The 15,930-nt window shown below is 38.9% G+C and overlaps 1 protein-coding gene across 3 annotated transcripts in view; it reads left to right on the forward strand.

The window, feature by feature from the left end:
- cdkal1 (CDK5 regulatory subunit associated protein 1-like 1) overlaps positions 1–15,930 on the forward strand; it is a 209,023-nt gene that overhangs the window by 157,259 nt on the left and 35,834 nt on the right. For 2 of the 3 annotated variants that reach the window (XM_084557649.1, XM_084557648.1), the window contains one exon: positions 818–880. In XM_084557649.1, coding sequence (XP_084413775.1) covers positions 818–880 — 63 coding nt within the window. Of the gene's footprint in view, positions 1–817; positions 881–10,614; positions 10,760–15,930 lie in introns of those variants that run through there. The other variant, XM_084557650.1, reaches the window with a different exon arrangement.

Here is a 15,930-nt window from a genome sequence, read left to right on the forward strand (position 1 = left end):
TGCAAACACTGAAAAAGACGGAGCGACGAGGAGGGAGAATAGCAATGAATGCATATTCCCGTTAGCTACAATAGCATATACATATATCCTTCCCCTTTAGCCAGACATGGCCTAATCAGCAAGCTAATTAGCGTTCTCTGTAACTGCATCAGCCTCATGTAACTGATTGCATTAGCAACTGCCACACATCAAACAGTCATGTCTCACGCTTGTGCATCTCATTACACATTAAGGACATGCAAGGTTAAGGCCAGACTTTGACTGGGAATAAAATGAGAAAAAATATTTTCTGCCACAGCTGGTGAACAAATGTATTCCTTCTGTTCGTTCCATCGATTTAATGAATTACTGTGGGCGTCTCTGATTTATCCTTCTGTTAAAGTTCTCCAAGTTATCATGACTGAAGCTGTACTCTATGTCCGTATTTATACCATATGTCACGTCTTTTTTCTGTGTGTTCACCAGAGGTGGAAGAAATGCCAAGGGATGATATTTTAGATCATGATTAAAAGTGCAATATTGTGCTTAACCTGTCGAAAACTGTTTGACAAATTCAAAGAGGACAAGACTATTCTGAGAACAGCATACAGTGTGTCATATTGAGTTGTCTCAGAGCAGCTTATTAGTATATTTCTGTATGTCTTGTGTTAATCATGAATATAAAGCAATTCCGTAGCTAGATTAATGCCCTTTTATTTTTAAATATAGACTCTACAATTAAATTAAATTAAATTTTATATATATATATATATATATATATATAAATACATATATAAAAACTTAATATTTCTTTATATCTTGTTTTTACTGTCCACAGAAGAAACAAAGGACTAAAGAACTCTCCCAACTCTTCCACTCGTACAACCCTTATGACCACAAGGTAAGAGATTGTTTTGTGTCTTTTTTCCATAAACATGCTTTTCTGTGTTTCACAGCACTAGAAATGTGTTCATCTGCTCTTTGACTGTCTATTTCTTAATGAGTAGAGCTCTGAGTATCCTGCATCACTCACCTCTACACCAGAAGCCTGCACTTGACATCAAAAGTAGTTGTAGGTCACGATCGCTGCATTGTATTTATGGCTGTGATGAGTTTGTTGTCTCCTCAAGATGGACACCTCTTGTCAGCAATCGGGCGCATGAGGACAGCTCAAGTGTCCGTTCTTGATTACATTGTGAGAGCGTGTGAGAGATTGAATCCTGAAGTTGGAGATAAATCTAATCAGCTGCGCCTGTGTGTGTCTGCTCCTGTGTGTGGGTCTGTACATTATCAGGTTAACATCTGACAGCAGACTGAACCTGCCACACTTCAGGCATGCTTATGATGATGAGACCCTTGTGACTGCGGTTTGTGTGTAAGAGACTATTTGAGTGATGAGTTCTTATATAAAGATGTCCTTTTGAAAGTGTCACCCGCGTGTCAGCAGCCACATTTTTATCCCATTATGAAAAAAAAAGATAAATTACATTTCTACATATAAAATTACTGTGAGTTCTTGCATATGGTGAGATTGAAATGGATATTCAGTATCTCTCACTTTTTCCTTGTTGTAAGGGATAACAATGGTCCAGTCTCTGAGTCGTCCACTTATCATGAACACAGTCTTACCACAATTTGATAAAAAGGTAAATAGAAAGTGAGGAAGCTACTGCAAGGTAAATGTCGTGCACATGCTGAAACCGTAGCTCTGTTTTTTTTGCAGACCTTCTACCTACAACCTGTGATGCATTTGTTATGTTATACACTAATTAAAAGGATATGAGTGAGATCACGTTTCAGCTGTGGCAGACATGCATCTTTGCCTCCCACTCACAGAAGGACACAAACACGCACGTGCAAAGTCACACTAATAATAATACACACATTCACGTTAGTGAGTGGAAAATAGTGTGGCTCGCACAAAGGGGATGTGAACTAAACAAAGTTAGCAGAGCACATCTTTATAATGCATTAACACTTTTGTATCTAAATTAGATACTTGGTATTTGTGATCATGCTCTCGCAAGCGCAGTTCTCAGAGGAATTGAGAAACCAACTGTGTGACAGTATGCCATACTGAGCCTACTGTGTCGGGTTTCTCCATCTCACAAATATCACTGAACTCTTTGTTCTATTGCACCTTTTTTTTTTTTTTTTTGCACACTTGTCTGTGAAATATCATAAAGACAAAGCCAAGGTCTGCTCTGAAAAGACCCTTGAAAGACACTTGCAAAGTGGTAGAAGAAACAGGAGTTTCATAACAAGTTGTGGCTGTGCACAAAGAGTAACAGTTTCTTTATTTACTCCTACAACAAAACACACATCTAAATAGCTGTCTGTGCGTGTTCATTTTTATACTAGCTATATATTTAGTCTTTTTCTTTTAGTGAAAATACAGAACAAACAGGGTTTCTTTCTCAAAAGATAGATTTTGTGTGAAGTACCTCTTCAAAGACACTGTATTGTCTCAACAGTTCTCAGACCACTTAATTCATTTTGAGTGTGCAAGCAGCATGAGATCCTCGGGGAGGAAGCCCATGTCCATTCCAAAGTTAAGGCTAAAGATGAAACATGGGTGCAGTCAAAGCACCAGACCTTCTGAAATGCCCTCTTTTAGAAGACAACCGATAAAATCTGTTGAATATTTGTTCTGGCTTTTTTCCGTTGGTATTCCACACATTGCAATCTGACTTTTCGATGCCATAAAGCACATTAGAAGCTATTCATTATTAAAAGCTAACTGACAAATTAAGAGGATACTAAAGAGGAACTGATAAAACAATTACTCAAGTCTGATGTGTCACATTTGTTATTTCTATATTCTATTATTGTATATCTGTGTCAAATATAAGTCATTTTTATCACATGCTGCTATCTCATCCCTCATACATGAATATTTTTAGCTTGTCAAGTTTCATATAAATCTGCCAAGCAGCTCAACTTACAGCCACGCTACTCTAGGTCTTATTTCTTTCCCACAGTTTGCGTAGACGTGCAAATAAATCCCCTTACATTACAAACCCAGATAGCCGTGAGATATGATTTAATGATAACAAATCTAATGTCAAGCATGCTTCCTCCCAGATCAACCACGGTCTGCCTTGTCCTTGCCCATGTCCACACTCCGTGGAAATGTAAAAGCGAATCAGCTTGTATTAAGCCCATATAGCCGTTAGATAGAAATAAATGAAGTCTGATAATGTCCCTCGTTTTACATTAAATTCCCTGGGGTGTCTGGCCTTTCAGCTTACTGTTTATGTAAGGATATTATGTGTTGACTAACACGCCCATGTACGGGAGTGATAAAGAGAGAGTGCGTGCATAGATTCAGAAAGAGGGGAGACTGTTTTCACAGCCATTATTGTTAATATGCATCCTCCTATAGGTATGAAAGGGTCATTAATAAAGAGTGCGTGGAGGAGAGGGTGGTGGGTTAGTGAGGCTTTATTGTAGCTCCAGGCTACCAAGCAAATGAAACAGTGTTTTTAATGAACTAATTGTTGTTCTTGTACTGTGCTTTGTTTCGTAATCTCCCATGACTAACTCTGAATTACAAAAGGGGAAAAATGGCTAGCTGAACCGCAAAAAGAGAATACTTATTTTCTTTCATTGATTCTTTCTATTGTAATTTTTTTCTTCTTCATCTTTTTTTTTTTCTTCAGTTCTCTCTCTTTGCCTCTATATATTAAACAGTGCTATTACAGCACATGCAGACAATTGCATTTGTTTGGCGTGCGTGTGTTTTAAGAGGCAGAAAGTGTGTATTTCTGTGTGTGTTTGTGATGATTAATGTGAGGTATCCTTTAGCCAGATGGTGCTGAACAAGGCCCATCCATCAGCAATGAAAAGACCAGTGGGCAGAAAGCTGGCAGAGCACTTTGTCTAGGGCCAGCGCCCCCACCGGACACACACACTACACACACACACACACACACGCAGAGAGTGACTCTCTTAGGCTTTGACTATGTAACCCACTGAGCCATGTTGGAGCCTTGCACTTTGTTTTGGAATACCGGCTCTTGCTTGTTTTTGGCTGCCTCTGTCCCACATGAGTGGTAGTGCATCACCCTTGAAAACAAGTCTGGTATGGTCTTGACACATACAGGTCTTCAACCTATTATAGTCCCAAGACTGAGTTTAAGGGTCAAATAGTTGCATTTTTACAATTCTAGTGCAGGGTGTGTGTTTATGAATTTTTCAGTGAGGGAATACGAACTGTACTGTGAACGAGTAAATACTGTGAAGACAATTTAACAGAGTAAACAGCCTTATGAGGGTACTGTCAGTTTTCCTCGTCCAGCCTTCCTCACTTGTAGTTAGGCACATTTATAAATGGGCTCATCCAGTACAGGCAATATTTTCAACCTTTGGTCACAGCTAAGTTTTAAGTATTTACTAGAGGCCTGTTTAATTGGGAGATTTTATGTCAGCATCTTCACAGTCTACAGCCTGCTGCAAGCTTGCTTTTCCCGCTTAATTATTCCTATTTTAATTCATTAAAGATATACGGCAGTGCAGTCAGTGGTGATTCACAGTTACACCATCATGCTTGCCTTGCTATTGTTTCCCTAGAATGACCACATTTTATTCCCCGGTGCATAAGTGTGCATGTGTGTAGTTAAAAAACACTCTCCCACACACACAGACTTTTTTTATTTATTTTTTTGCCTTTGCTGCATCACTGTGTCATCTGGCGCAAAGTTTTTGCTCCCTGGAGGCTGTGCCCTTCCAGGTTGAGGTTGTGAAGCTCCCATCATGCTGAAGTCATTGTCAGCAATGTGTGTGACTGTCCACACATTTCAGCCGCTTCTGGCAGAGTTAACAGAGCACCTCTCCCCTCTCACCACACACTGTCATAGTCTCCTGAGAGCACGCACACACACAGACACACTCATACATTCTCCATGCTGTGTTCATAGGCCTGAATGACAGGGGTGACAGTTTTCCCTGCGGCAAGAGAGGAGGGACAGGCTGTCAACATGGCCCATTGCACCTGCCCAGCCACACACAAGACACACTCAGACTGAGCAAGACAGAAAAAAGGGAAGATGGTAATAGAAAGGGGAGGTAAAGGTTGCTAAATGAAGGGCTGATAATGAAAGACTAACAAGGGAAAGAAGGCATTGGTAGAAAATAAAACACTTAATTACACTCGGTAAACTTTCCCCCTTCAGTTATTCTGAACTCCCAGTTTGCCTCCTAGAAGTTGACATAATTATCTATCATTTGAAGAAAGAGAAAAAATGTAATTAGTCTAACAATTCTCTCTCTACCCAACAGATCTTCTTTTTTTTTTCATATTTTCTGCATGTTGCTAAACTGAACAATTAGTATTCTTCTTTTTTCCCTTTTGGCATTTTTAATTACTTTTATTTTTCAGAATGAGTTTTAAAGCTGCTGTTGTTTTGCACTGTTGTGAAAAGCTAACCTCCGTCTTTGTCAAACTTGACATTTGCTTGCCATGTTTTTTTTTTCTCTCCTTTCCTGTTAATTAACTGACTATTCAGGGTGAGAGAAGGAGGGAGCGGAAAGGGAGGGGGGAAAAAAGAGACAGAAATATTGGTTATGGTGATTTATTTTCCTGCTGCGCTTTCTTAACTTTTCTTTCCTTCCATCTTTATTCTATCTATTATGTGAGAGGTTTTTTTTTTTTTTTTTTCCCTCAATCTGACGTGAGGTCCTCTGTGGCTCTTTAGAAAGTTAAGAAATGCTGTTAATTATGTCAATTTAAAGGCTTTAAATGTATTTTAATTTTGAGATCTTTTGTTGTCACCATACAAAGACATTTTTATTTTCACTTATTTTCATGCTGATAACGGCAACTTTTGTTCCATCTCTGATTAACTAACGATGGAAAATGTCACTATTATTGTAATTTAGGGGGTTCATGAAGGACACATTCTGGAAGAAAGATAACACATAGGTTGTCTCAGTAACTGTCTTCCATATTTTTCACTGCCCTCGTTTAGTGTAGACAGCATGTGTAATATATGATTTGATGTTCAACTGTATGTGTCCCTGTGCCACATACACCTTGAAAGGAAATCAGAACACACACATAATGTTTGTGGGGTAAAATATCTTTTCAGGAGTTTTCAATTGTTGTTGCTGAGTGTCTGATCTAGCAGATGTGCCTGCTTAGGAAATGGCATACTGAGGACCCACAAACAATATCCCTGACACTCATGTTTGCACTCCAACCGTATTGAGGAGTCTCCCTTTGTTCGCACTGTATGTGTGCCCCTGAAAATGTCTGCATCTCTCTGTAGTTATCTGTTGGGGGCTGCACATACGGGTAGCCTGTAAGGCCAACAAACACTGTGCATGTCAGTCATCGTTTATCAACCATGTTGGTTTTTAACACAGACAAACAGCATTAAATGCAAAGTAAATGCATTAATTGTAATTTTTTCCAAAACACACAAGCTAGGTAGGCCAAGATGTGTTTAGTATCTTATTGTATCAGGTATTATTTACACCTCCTGTTTAATTAAAATCAGCTGAAGTGTCTGTGTCTGTATACGTGCATCTGTGCACACTGGTATTCCACCCACATTGCAATGCTGCTTGCCAGCGTACAGTACAGTAGAGCACTATAGGGATGTATACATGCTCTCAATCTGTCAAAATTATATAACCAGGACCTGCGCAACACATACACATGCACAAACACATTTGTGAACTTCCATAATTACGTTTGGTGCCAAATAGAGATTTGCCTTTGAGAGATTACTGGTTATTTATTTTTCAGAATCATGCAACACCACATAACTTTGTATATTTGTGCTCGAAACATACACACACAACACCACAACTCTATCCAAGCATTGCAGTGTGTAATAGTTCCTTTTACTTAGCTGGATACCACTGAAGCTGAAGCAAATGTAACCACTCATATTTTTCAACTACACAGTGGCACTGTGTCCCTTGATTTTGCAACAGCAGTAGGAAGTGGTAATGGAAACAACTTATTGATAGAACAGGGGTTACTTGGCTCCTCTCAAACAATCCCTGAGGGTAACTACCCACGGAGGAGCTCCCCTGAGAACTATATACCTCCAAGGACTTCTTTCTGTTTGCATATGCTTCACAAATAGGAACACTGAAGTGAAGTAACAGATGGCTGGTGGTTAGTAAAGCAGCATCAGTTAGTTGTATGCAGTATACAGTGGTTTAAAAAAGTACTGCATATTGTTTCAGTAAAGTCTTGTCTGGATTATTTTAGGATCACTTAGGGTACTTAGGGCCGCAATTTACGCATGTAGCCTGCGCTGGTGTGAGCCATTTATACTTGTGTGCTCGTCAGTCTGGCTCGCTCTGTAAAAACTCCACCCAAACGCTAGTTGGCGCTGTGTCTTTTATGCCAGTCGGGTTAATTTTAGTTTCTACTTCCTGCTTCACTTTCAACAATGGTGACTGAAACTTTCGCTGAAATTTCACCGAAGACGAATCATACAAATGTTTGTATCTCCGAACCTCCTCAGTTAACCTTTCCTCGATGTGTTCCATTTTTATTGGAATAGTAAAGTGGAAACGCACCGCTACCAAGTGGACCAATCATAGCTCTTGCGGTCTCAGTCACCACGGCGCATAGTTAAATTAATGGGGAGGTGTGCGTCAGGCTACGGCGTTAAGGTCTGCATAGGGTTTGGGCAGTTGCCGCAGCTACGCCGTCAAATTGACGCAGAAGCCTACACAGCCTATTACTGTATATAAAACCTTGTCTGATGCAGGAGCTAGACCAACACTAAAAATCTAGTTCTAAGAACTGTTATCATTCTCAGGCCAAAAGTTATAGGACCTATAAAAAAAACGTTTTCTATTGAGACGGACTGCACTGCATGTGTTTTGTAGCAATTCTGAATTCTTTAGAATTTGGAAAAATGAATATGACGCTTACTTCTATATATGCCACACTGCACAATCGTCTCAGACTCCAAACTGTGAAGTAATCTAAAGTATGCATGATAACATTTATAGAATATAGAATACTGGCATATATTGGCATATATATTAAAATGCTGCATAGATTAATCTTCTTCCACACTCACAGGAGAAGTGGAAGTCAGCTGTTTCTAAGACGTTGCCAAGTTTTCTAAAGTAATTTGTGATGCAAGTAGTTGGCCACCTGAACAGAGTTGCTATTCTGGTCTGACACTTTGGTCTCAGGAAATAATATGTTCACTGCATTTTATGTTATGTAGTGTCGCATTTTTATATCTATCTTTTGCGTTTTGGTGTGGCTTCTTGCAAATGGAAACTGAAGTTTATTTTACAGTGGCATGAAATCCTATATACATACGAATTACAGTAGTGAATATTCACTAGAAACATTTGGAATTGCTTGAACAAACCTGTCTGTCCTGAATAGGCCTGACAAAAAGTAAAGAAAAGCAGCAGAAGAAAAGACAAAACTGCCTTGAATTGACCAAAAATAGAAAAAGAAATACAAGTGGCTCTGTTGCCAATTTTTCTCCCTTTAAAATAAAATACCAGGAAGATATTTGCTCTTTCACTCCGTTTCCTTCTCACTCCTCTTTTCCTTTCCGCCCCCCAACACCTCCACCCTGATCTCAAAGTGACAAAGTGTGTCTTGCAATGGCTTGTTGATTGCTTCCATTTGTTGGGCTAAAGGCAGGTGTGTTACTCACACACATCAACACAGACAGGTACACGCACACACACACACACACTGCACACACACTGTACACCCCCACACACACATCAGTGGGCCAGGCGAAACTATGGGTTTGCAGCTACTTGAGCATGCGATGTGACTGACATATGAATGGAGTGGTGGTCGAAGAGTGTGTGTGTGTGTGGGGAGGGGAGAGAAAGGCGCAGACAAATAAATGAAGGAGTGGTGTTAGAGCTTTTGTTGCTAAATGGTTTCTAGACAGGAGTGTGAATGCTTTCTGATTCCGTCAATAGGCCTCCCATTCAGCCAGGCTCATTTGAAAAGCTACGTTTTATTATTTATGTGTGTAATTCGCCCTCTTTCCCTTCTATCCTGTTTTTTATCTTGAAATATGGATTTTGCCTCTCCTTTAAAATAAATCAGCCATATTTGATAAAATAAATAATACACTTACCGAAAGGTTCTCTAGAAAACTCCCATTGTGTGCAATGGTCAATAACAAAACGTTGTCTTCTGTTATTGTGGCAATGAAGTGCACAGAAGAAAAATTACATAAAGATATTAGTTTTTTGTGTTAAGATGACAAGCATTTAGCAGAAAGATTCTCACTATTTGTTGCATTAACAGAAATATTCTCTCTCCTTTGCGGCTGTATGAAATTAGCATTTTATCACGGCAAATAACTTGACTTGATGAAAAAGAAGACCTGATTTCTCTTACATCTACTTGTGCAACCTTATCAGCACTGATTATTACATCTCAGTACAATTCCTTCCCCCTGTTGGGTGCATCGTTAACTAGAGTTCATCCTTAATGATGACCATTCTGTAGTGGATGGAGTCTCACTTCACCATCACAGCTGATTATACAGAATGTATGTGTGTCTCTCTGCATAGTGTGCATGTTTTCTGCCCATGTATATATCATATGTATGCCACAACTGTGTGAGTTGTTCAAAGTTTGGAATATTGCCATAGTTTTCACTTGAATGCACAGAAGTTGGTAGATATATGTTTTTATGCATGCATGTATGCAGGCTTTTCAGTGGGAGTAATTGTATTGTCTGTGCTTGATTGCTTAACATAGCCAGTCATTGGAAATATTTGCAGCTTGATTCGAATAAACCCACTGCAATCTATATGGAAATTCAAATGCATGGTTTCAGGAAAAAATTGTGGTCGGCCTTGTCTTTCTTTTTAACGATCTCCGCTTAACTTTGTTTCCTTCCATGGTCAGACTAATATACTCAGTCCTGTTAACTAGAGCTAGCTATGGCTACATGTTTTCACATAAACAAACAACGAAAGAGGAAGACATACAGCGTTAGAAATGCATTCCTGGACTTTATTTAGTGTGTGAAGGTTACGTGTCTTTTAATATCGGTTGTTTAATTCACTCCCTCCACTTAAATCCCTGCTTATCGCAGTATTACACATTCAAAGTCGCACGCACTTTGTCAAGACAGGGGACTAGCTCAGCCAATCTCTGTATAATTAATGTGCTTTTACACAGGAAATACAAACTGCAGAAGTTCCTTTGTTTGCTACTTTATCTTCTCATTTCACAGGCTGTGGAGAGCTTATCTTTCATTGTAAATTACGTGTTAACATCGTTTAAAATCTTGCATTTAGGTATTGATTGTACTTGGTAGCTGTAGTGCTTTTATCCTGACCATTAAATGTTTACAGGTTATCCACTTGTCTGACAGAACTTAAAAATGCTCTTCTATTTCTATGGCGGTCACTGTATCTCGGCTGAAGACTTTTATGAAAAATTAAGTTCTTAATATAATATATTAAGTATGTTTTTTTTTTTTGCATGTTGTTTAACACGTTTGAAACAGGCATTTTCTTTATTGTTTTTTTTCTTCTTTAAATAGTTTTATTGTCAAATCTGTCTTATAATAAGTCGGCATTTACAGAACTGAAGCCAAAACAAAAAAAATCCTTAAATGCCACTGATATTTTATTCAACGGTTCACTGTTGTCCTTCCTCAGATGAAGCGGTTTGCTGGACCGATCTATCTCTTCATCAGCATCAGTCCGATTTTTATTCCATATCTGCCAGTTACCACTTACTAACCAGAGGCGCTCTAACATATGTAATTATGGCACCTTAGAAAGAATCACATAATAACAAACTGCATATAGTATGTTGACATTATGATTGGATATCAGTAAAAAGTTTGTTTAAACATAATAAAAATTAAAAAAAGAGCTTGGACATCTTTATTTTAAACCCAAAAAGAAATATTACTCTAGACAAATATTATGAACCCATAATATTACAAAGCAGTATTAGCAAAGAGATTCTGAATCTAAAACTTAAAGACTGAATGTTATCGTAATTTATGTGTTAGACTAGTGAATTGTTGCTCTTGTTAGCTGATTTCTTAGGCATATTTAATATATGCTATTTGATTTCATGCCTGTGTGCCTCTTTCTGGTTTCTTATGTGCACGTAAACACAGTGCAAGACTTCACACTCAGGACACACTCACACACATGTGTTAAGAAAGAACAAAGGCACTCTGCGCACATGGCCCTGCAAATGAGCTGTGTGTATAATCCCAGTGGTAGGCTCGCTACTGGAAAGGCCTTATTCTCATAACTGAGTAACAAAAAGTGGGGCACAGCAGGGGGGATAAGTGATACATTAACTGACTGCAGGCAGTGTGTGCGTGTGTGTGTGTGAGTGTGTGACAGAATTTAAAGTTTAAATGAAGGCAGTTTTAAATAGTGACAGCAAGTGTATTTTTTCTTACATTCTTTGTACGTGTTGTTGTGACAGTGATTATTCCCAAGTTGTCACATCCTGACATTTTTGAGAAACTTATAAAGTATTTCTTTTTATCCATAAATAGTTCACTTTTTTTCTCAGAGTATCTCGTGTTTTCAGCCACATTCTGTATGTTTGATGAGATCAAATATTTCAGGGCATTTTGCGGTTCACCATAATGTCATGACAGGGCAGAGGCTGCTGCTCTCGGGTAACTTTCAACTCTTTGCCATAATGATGTAATCAGAGAACAGCGAGCTCTCTCCCTGTCACACTGTTTTAAAAAAGAAAAAGCATCACTGGCAGAAAATTTCAGTGATCTAGATACACCACCACTGCAGAACTATAAATCTGCTGCAGACATCTAATCAATAATCCAGTTTTATGTCTATACGACAAGCATTTAGGCAAAGTCATAACACTGCAGTGAACTACACTGGAAATTAAAACAACCAATCAATCAGTTAGAATTATTTTATTACACTGATGCATGGTCTTTACAGCAACAGCCAAATACAGCATGGCAGAATTCACCTCTCTATTTTCACTAGGGTGTGTGTAGCCTTTGTTATGCCACTGTTGCACTCGAATGAGTGATATGGTCAGACCAACATCATTACTCACTGCTCTTTCAAAACATCCTGGACAGCTTTGGACAATGAAGGAGAGAATCACTTAAAGATAAAGGGAAAAAAACAGCAAGCACTTTCACATATCGGAGAGGAGAAAGTGAGACAAAAGAACAAAAATAAACACATTAGGAGAAAGAATAAGCTGAATATTTATGGGATTGAACAGGAGAAAAGAAGACAAAGCCCATTTTCACCAGCTTTGACACCTATTCTATTTGTGGTCCTCGTTTTAATTTTTCTTCATAATATTTGGTGGAGTCGTCTCTCAATGTGCGGTGTGTAGATTAGTGTGTTTGCTTGTTGTGCTGAAGGCCTGTTAATTGGGTGTTTGGGGCTAATAAATTGCTGTAATTAGCAAGCAAGGGTGAGGTGGGGATGCAAAAGATGTGGCACAGCCGCTACAGCAAAACAATGAACTACCCTTGGAACTCTTGTCCATTGGGGCACTAAGATTAAATGGGAAGTAAGGTAAGCCTGATTGAGACCGATAAGGAATTTCTTTTGAAAGAAAATTCTTGTTCCTCCGTGCACACTCAAAATTATGGTGTCAATAAAAGATCTTAAATCCGAAATAAAAAAGAAAGTTGTGAAAAATGTAATAATAAAATCAATCACACTAACTCTGGCAAAAAAAAACATATTCAATTATATTGTGCTAGCTCCACTCACCACACCAGATGGGAGAGCTTTTTTTCCATTGACTTTATATTGCGTAAAGGTGCTTCTTGTCACTTCTGTCTTGTAGTAAAGTAATAAAAATATCCAGAAAGCTGCTGTAAGGCAGATGCACTACCAAGAAGTAAAAAAAAACAAAACAGAATTGGTTTTTAGAAACTGCTCACGGAAATACCGACTTGGGTTACAGTGAAATGTGGATAAACCACAAAGGTAAGCAGTAACATTACTGTGTCTACAAGTGTCTTAGGCCCTGTCCACACGTACGAAAACGATCTTTTTCCTCTCCGTTTTCGACGTCATCGTTTCAAGAAATATCCGCGTCCACACGGGTCCGTTTCTGCTCGACCGAAAACGCTACTTCATATTCCAGGCCTATAGGTGGCGCTGTTTCGGTTTCAGAAAATCACCAAAAATGGAGAGGAAGATGCGGAGCATGCGCACAAAGCTTGAGCGCTGTTTACAAATCGCCTTTTTTGGTCAGCGTGGTGGCACAGGAGCATGATATTTTGCCCTAGTAAACCTAATAGGCTCAATATCGTCTTCAGCATGAAAACTAGCATGTAGTCCGCCATTGTTGTTGATGTTGTTACGAGACGTCTCGCGGGATGTGGAAGGCTGCTCGGGAGTGTGGCGATGACGTCATCGTTTTCCCGTTTTCCCCGTCCACAAGAAAACGCAGGAGCTGCGTTTTCGAATTTCTCCACCCTGGGACCCGTTTTCAGAAAAGTGTGTTTTAGGGCTATGCGTTTACAGGATACGTGTGGACGCTCGGCCAAAACGATTAAAAAAACCTCCGTTTTGGCGTATTTGCGTTTACGTGTGGACAGGGCCTTAGCTCACTACATTAGCTTGCTTACATTGCTTACATTAGTTGTTGGTATAATGGATGAGATAAGCCTGTGACATGATAAAAACGAGTGATTTTAGCTAGCCCTCGGCAGTTTGTCAGTATTGAGTCCCTTGGTTGCTTTGTTGTATGGCGCTCTACCACTATATACCTATCAGCCACAACATTTAAATCACTAACCGGGGAAGTGAATAACACAGAGAATCTTGTTTTGATGTAATATTCTTTTAAGAAATTTGGGTACTGCCATTCATGTGGCTGCTACCATGACTGGTTCCATATAAAAAATGTGATGCTCTGAGTGTTCTCACACCTTTCCGTCATAACCAGCATGAACTTTTTTTAGCAATTTGAGCTACAATAGTTTGTCTGTTGGATCAGACCACACAGCCAGCCGTTGCCCTCCACATGCATCGCCCATGATCCTAGCATCTGTTCACCTTTTTTCCTTTCTTAAACCACTTTTGATGGGTACTGACCACTGCAGACGGGAAACACCTCACAAGTTTTGGAGATGTTTTCACCCAGTCGCCAAGCCGTCACAATTTGGCCCTTGTCAGAGTCACTTACATCCTTACGGTTGCCAATTGTCCATGCCTAATATATCCCACCCTGTCAGGGTCATATCGTTATGGCTTGGGTTGTCAGTAGATTTCCAGTTAGCTGGCGTTAACTTTTCACTGGTAACGGATGTGTCTAAGTTGATCATATGCTCATAATCAACATACCAGCTCCTCACAAAGCTTTCTGCTGAGCAGAGAAGTCTGCTCTCAGCTGTGTGCTTGATCGGGCAATAACTATCTTCACATGGATAGTAAATGCAGATAACTTTGCTATGTCATATTTTGTGACAGTGCTAGTCCTAAAACCCATCCACTGCTTGTTGTTTAAACTTTTGATTCTGATTGTATTGATGGTTGTTAATGGTTTGATGCCTTCTTTGTATCCTTTTGGTTGCTTAGAATTGCATCAGAGTTATAGTATAGAATTTCATCTTTGTGCTATTGTACAAAGCTTCGGCTTTGGCCAACTGTTAATATAGAAGGTGTTGAAGATGTGGAAACAGTGTGTGCAGTGACTGTGAAAAGGAGACAAAGGAAACAAGTTTTATAAAGCAGATACATGTGTCATTTCCCCTCTTCCTCTTACATTTCTTCTCATTTCACCTTCAGAAGTTTTTACTTTTTTGATGTTTAAATGAAAAGTCTATTGTGTCATCTGATTGAATGCATTAGTATCCTCTCTCTCTACTTCTGTGATATTATTTTAGCTTTTACACATACTGCTCATCATTTCTTCTTGCTTTCTTTGTCCTTGACTGCTACTCATCTGAGTGTATGTTGATATATGAGAGCCAGGACTTGTTGGAGCGAGCTATAGTTGTTTGAAGTCTTGCCAGAGAAAAAGTGGACTTTAATCACTTTAAACAGCAAAAAAGCATCATGGATTTTCTCTTTCTTTTGAATGCAGCAGGTATTTCCTTTCATCTATGGTACTGTTTAGTTCATGGGGGAAAAAGCAAATAAAAAAGTGAATGGGCACAGGTGAGCCTCAAACGTCTGCTTCATTTGACACGCCCCCTTATTTGGTGGGTTCTCAGGCTATGCTATAATAATAGTACTATTATAATAAGGAGTCTGGCAATTATTGGATTGCAATTTTAATGAATTAAATAATGGTGTCCTGTATGTGTCCTGGTCTATTTTCTTATAGGTGTTTTGATTTGATTTGAAAATTTATGAATCCTGTAATTAATGGATATCCAAGTACCAGAAATTTGGTAGTGGATGCCAACACCATTGAAATTACATGATAATCGAATGCATTTCAACATAACATTTTGCATTAATTTAGATCCTAATACATTTGTTACTAAACAGCTTTCTTGGTCATTCAAAACAGGAATTTTGTTCCTTTACTCAACATTTTTCTACCTCAGGTTACTCTCTCTTCACCTTTTTTGTGCAGTTATTTAACATACATTTCTATGATTTGTATAGGTCAGCTATCAGAAAGCATAGCACAACCATTTACCAATTAAAATGACCTGGATTTCGGTTTCTCTCTGTGTCCTCTCTCTCTCTCACTCTTTTTCTCTACAATCTATCCGAGTCACATGTATTTCTAGCGTATTGTTAAAATAGGTCTATCTTTGAAAGGGAGGGGCAGTACCCTGAGGGCTCCTCAGCCAATTTGATGACATGATGCTTTTGTGGAAAGAAAGCGGGGAAGATCAAATGCTGAATGGCCACCAGTCCACGTACACCTGTGCCTGTTTTGTTTAATGAGATACACTCTTATTTGAACTATTTTCTAGCAGTGGATTGCATGTTAAATTTCCACGACATGTACTTTATATATTCTCATAATGACATTTT

This window comes from Chelon labrosus (genome assembly GCF_963514085.1).
Source record: "Chelon labrosus genome assembly, chromosome: 12".
NCBI classification, from domain to species: Eukaryota; Metazoa; Chordata; class Actinopteri; order Mugiliformes; family Mugilidae; genus Chelon; species Chelon labrosus.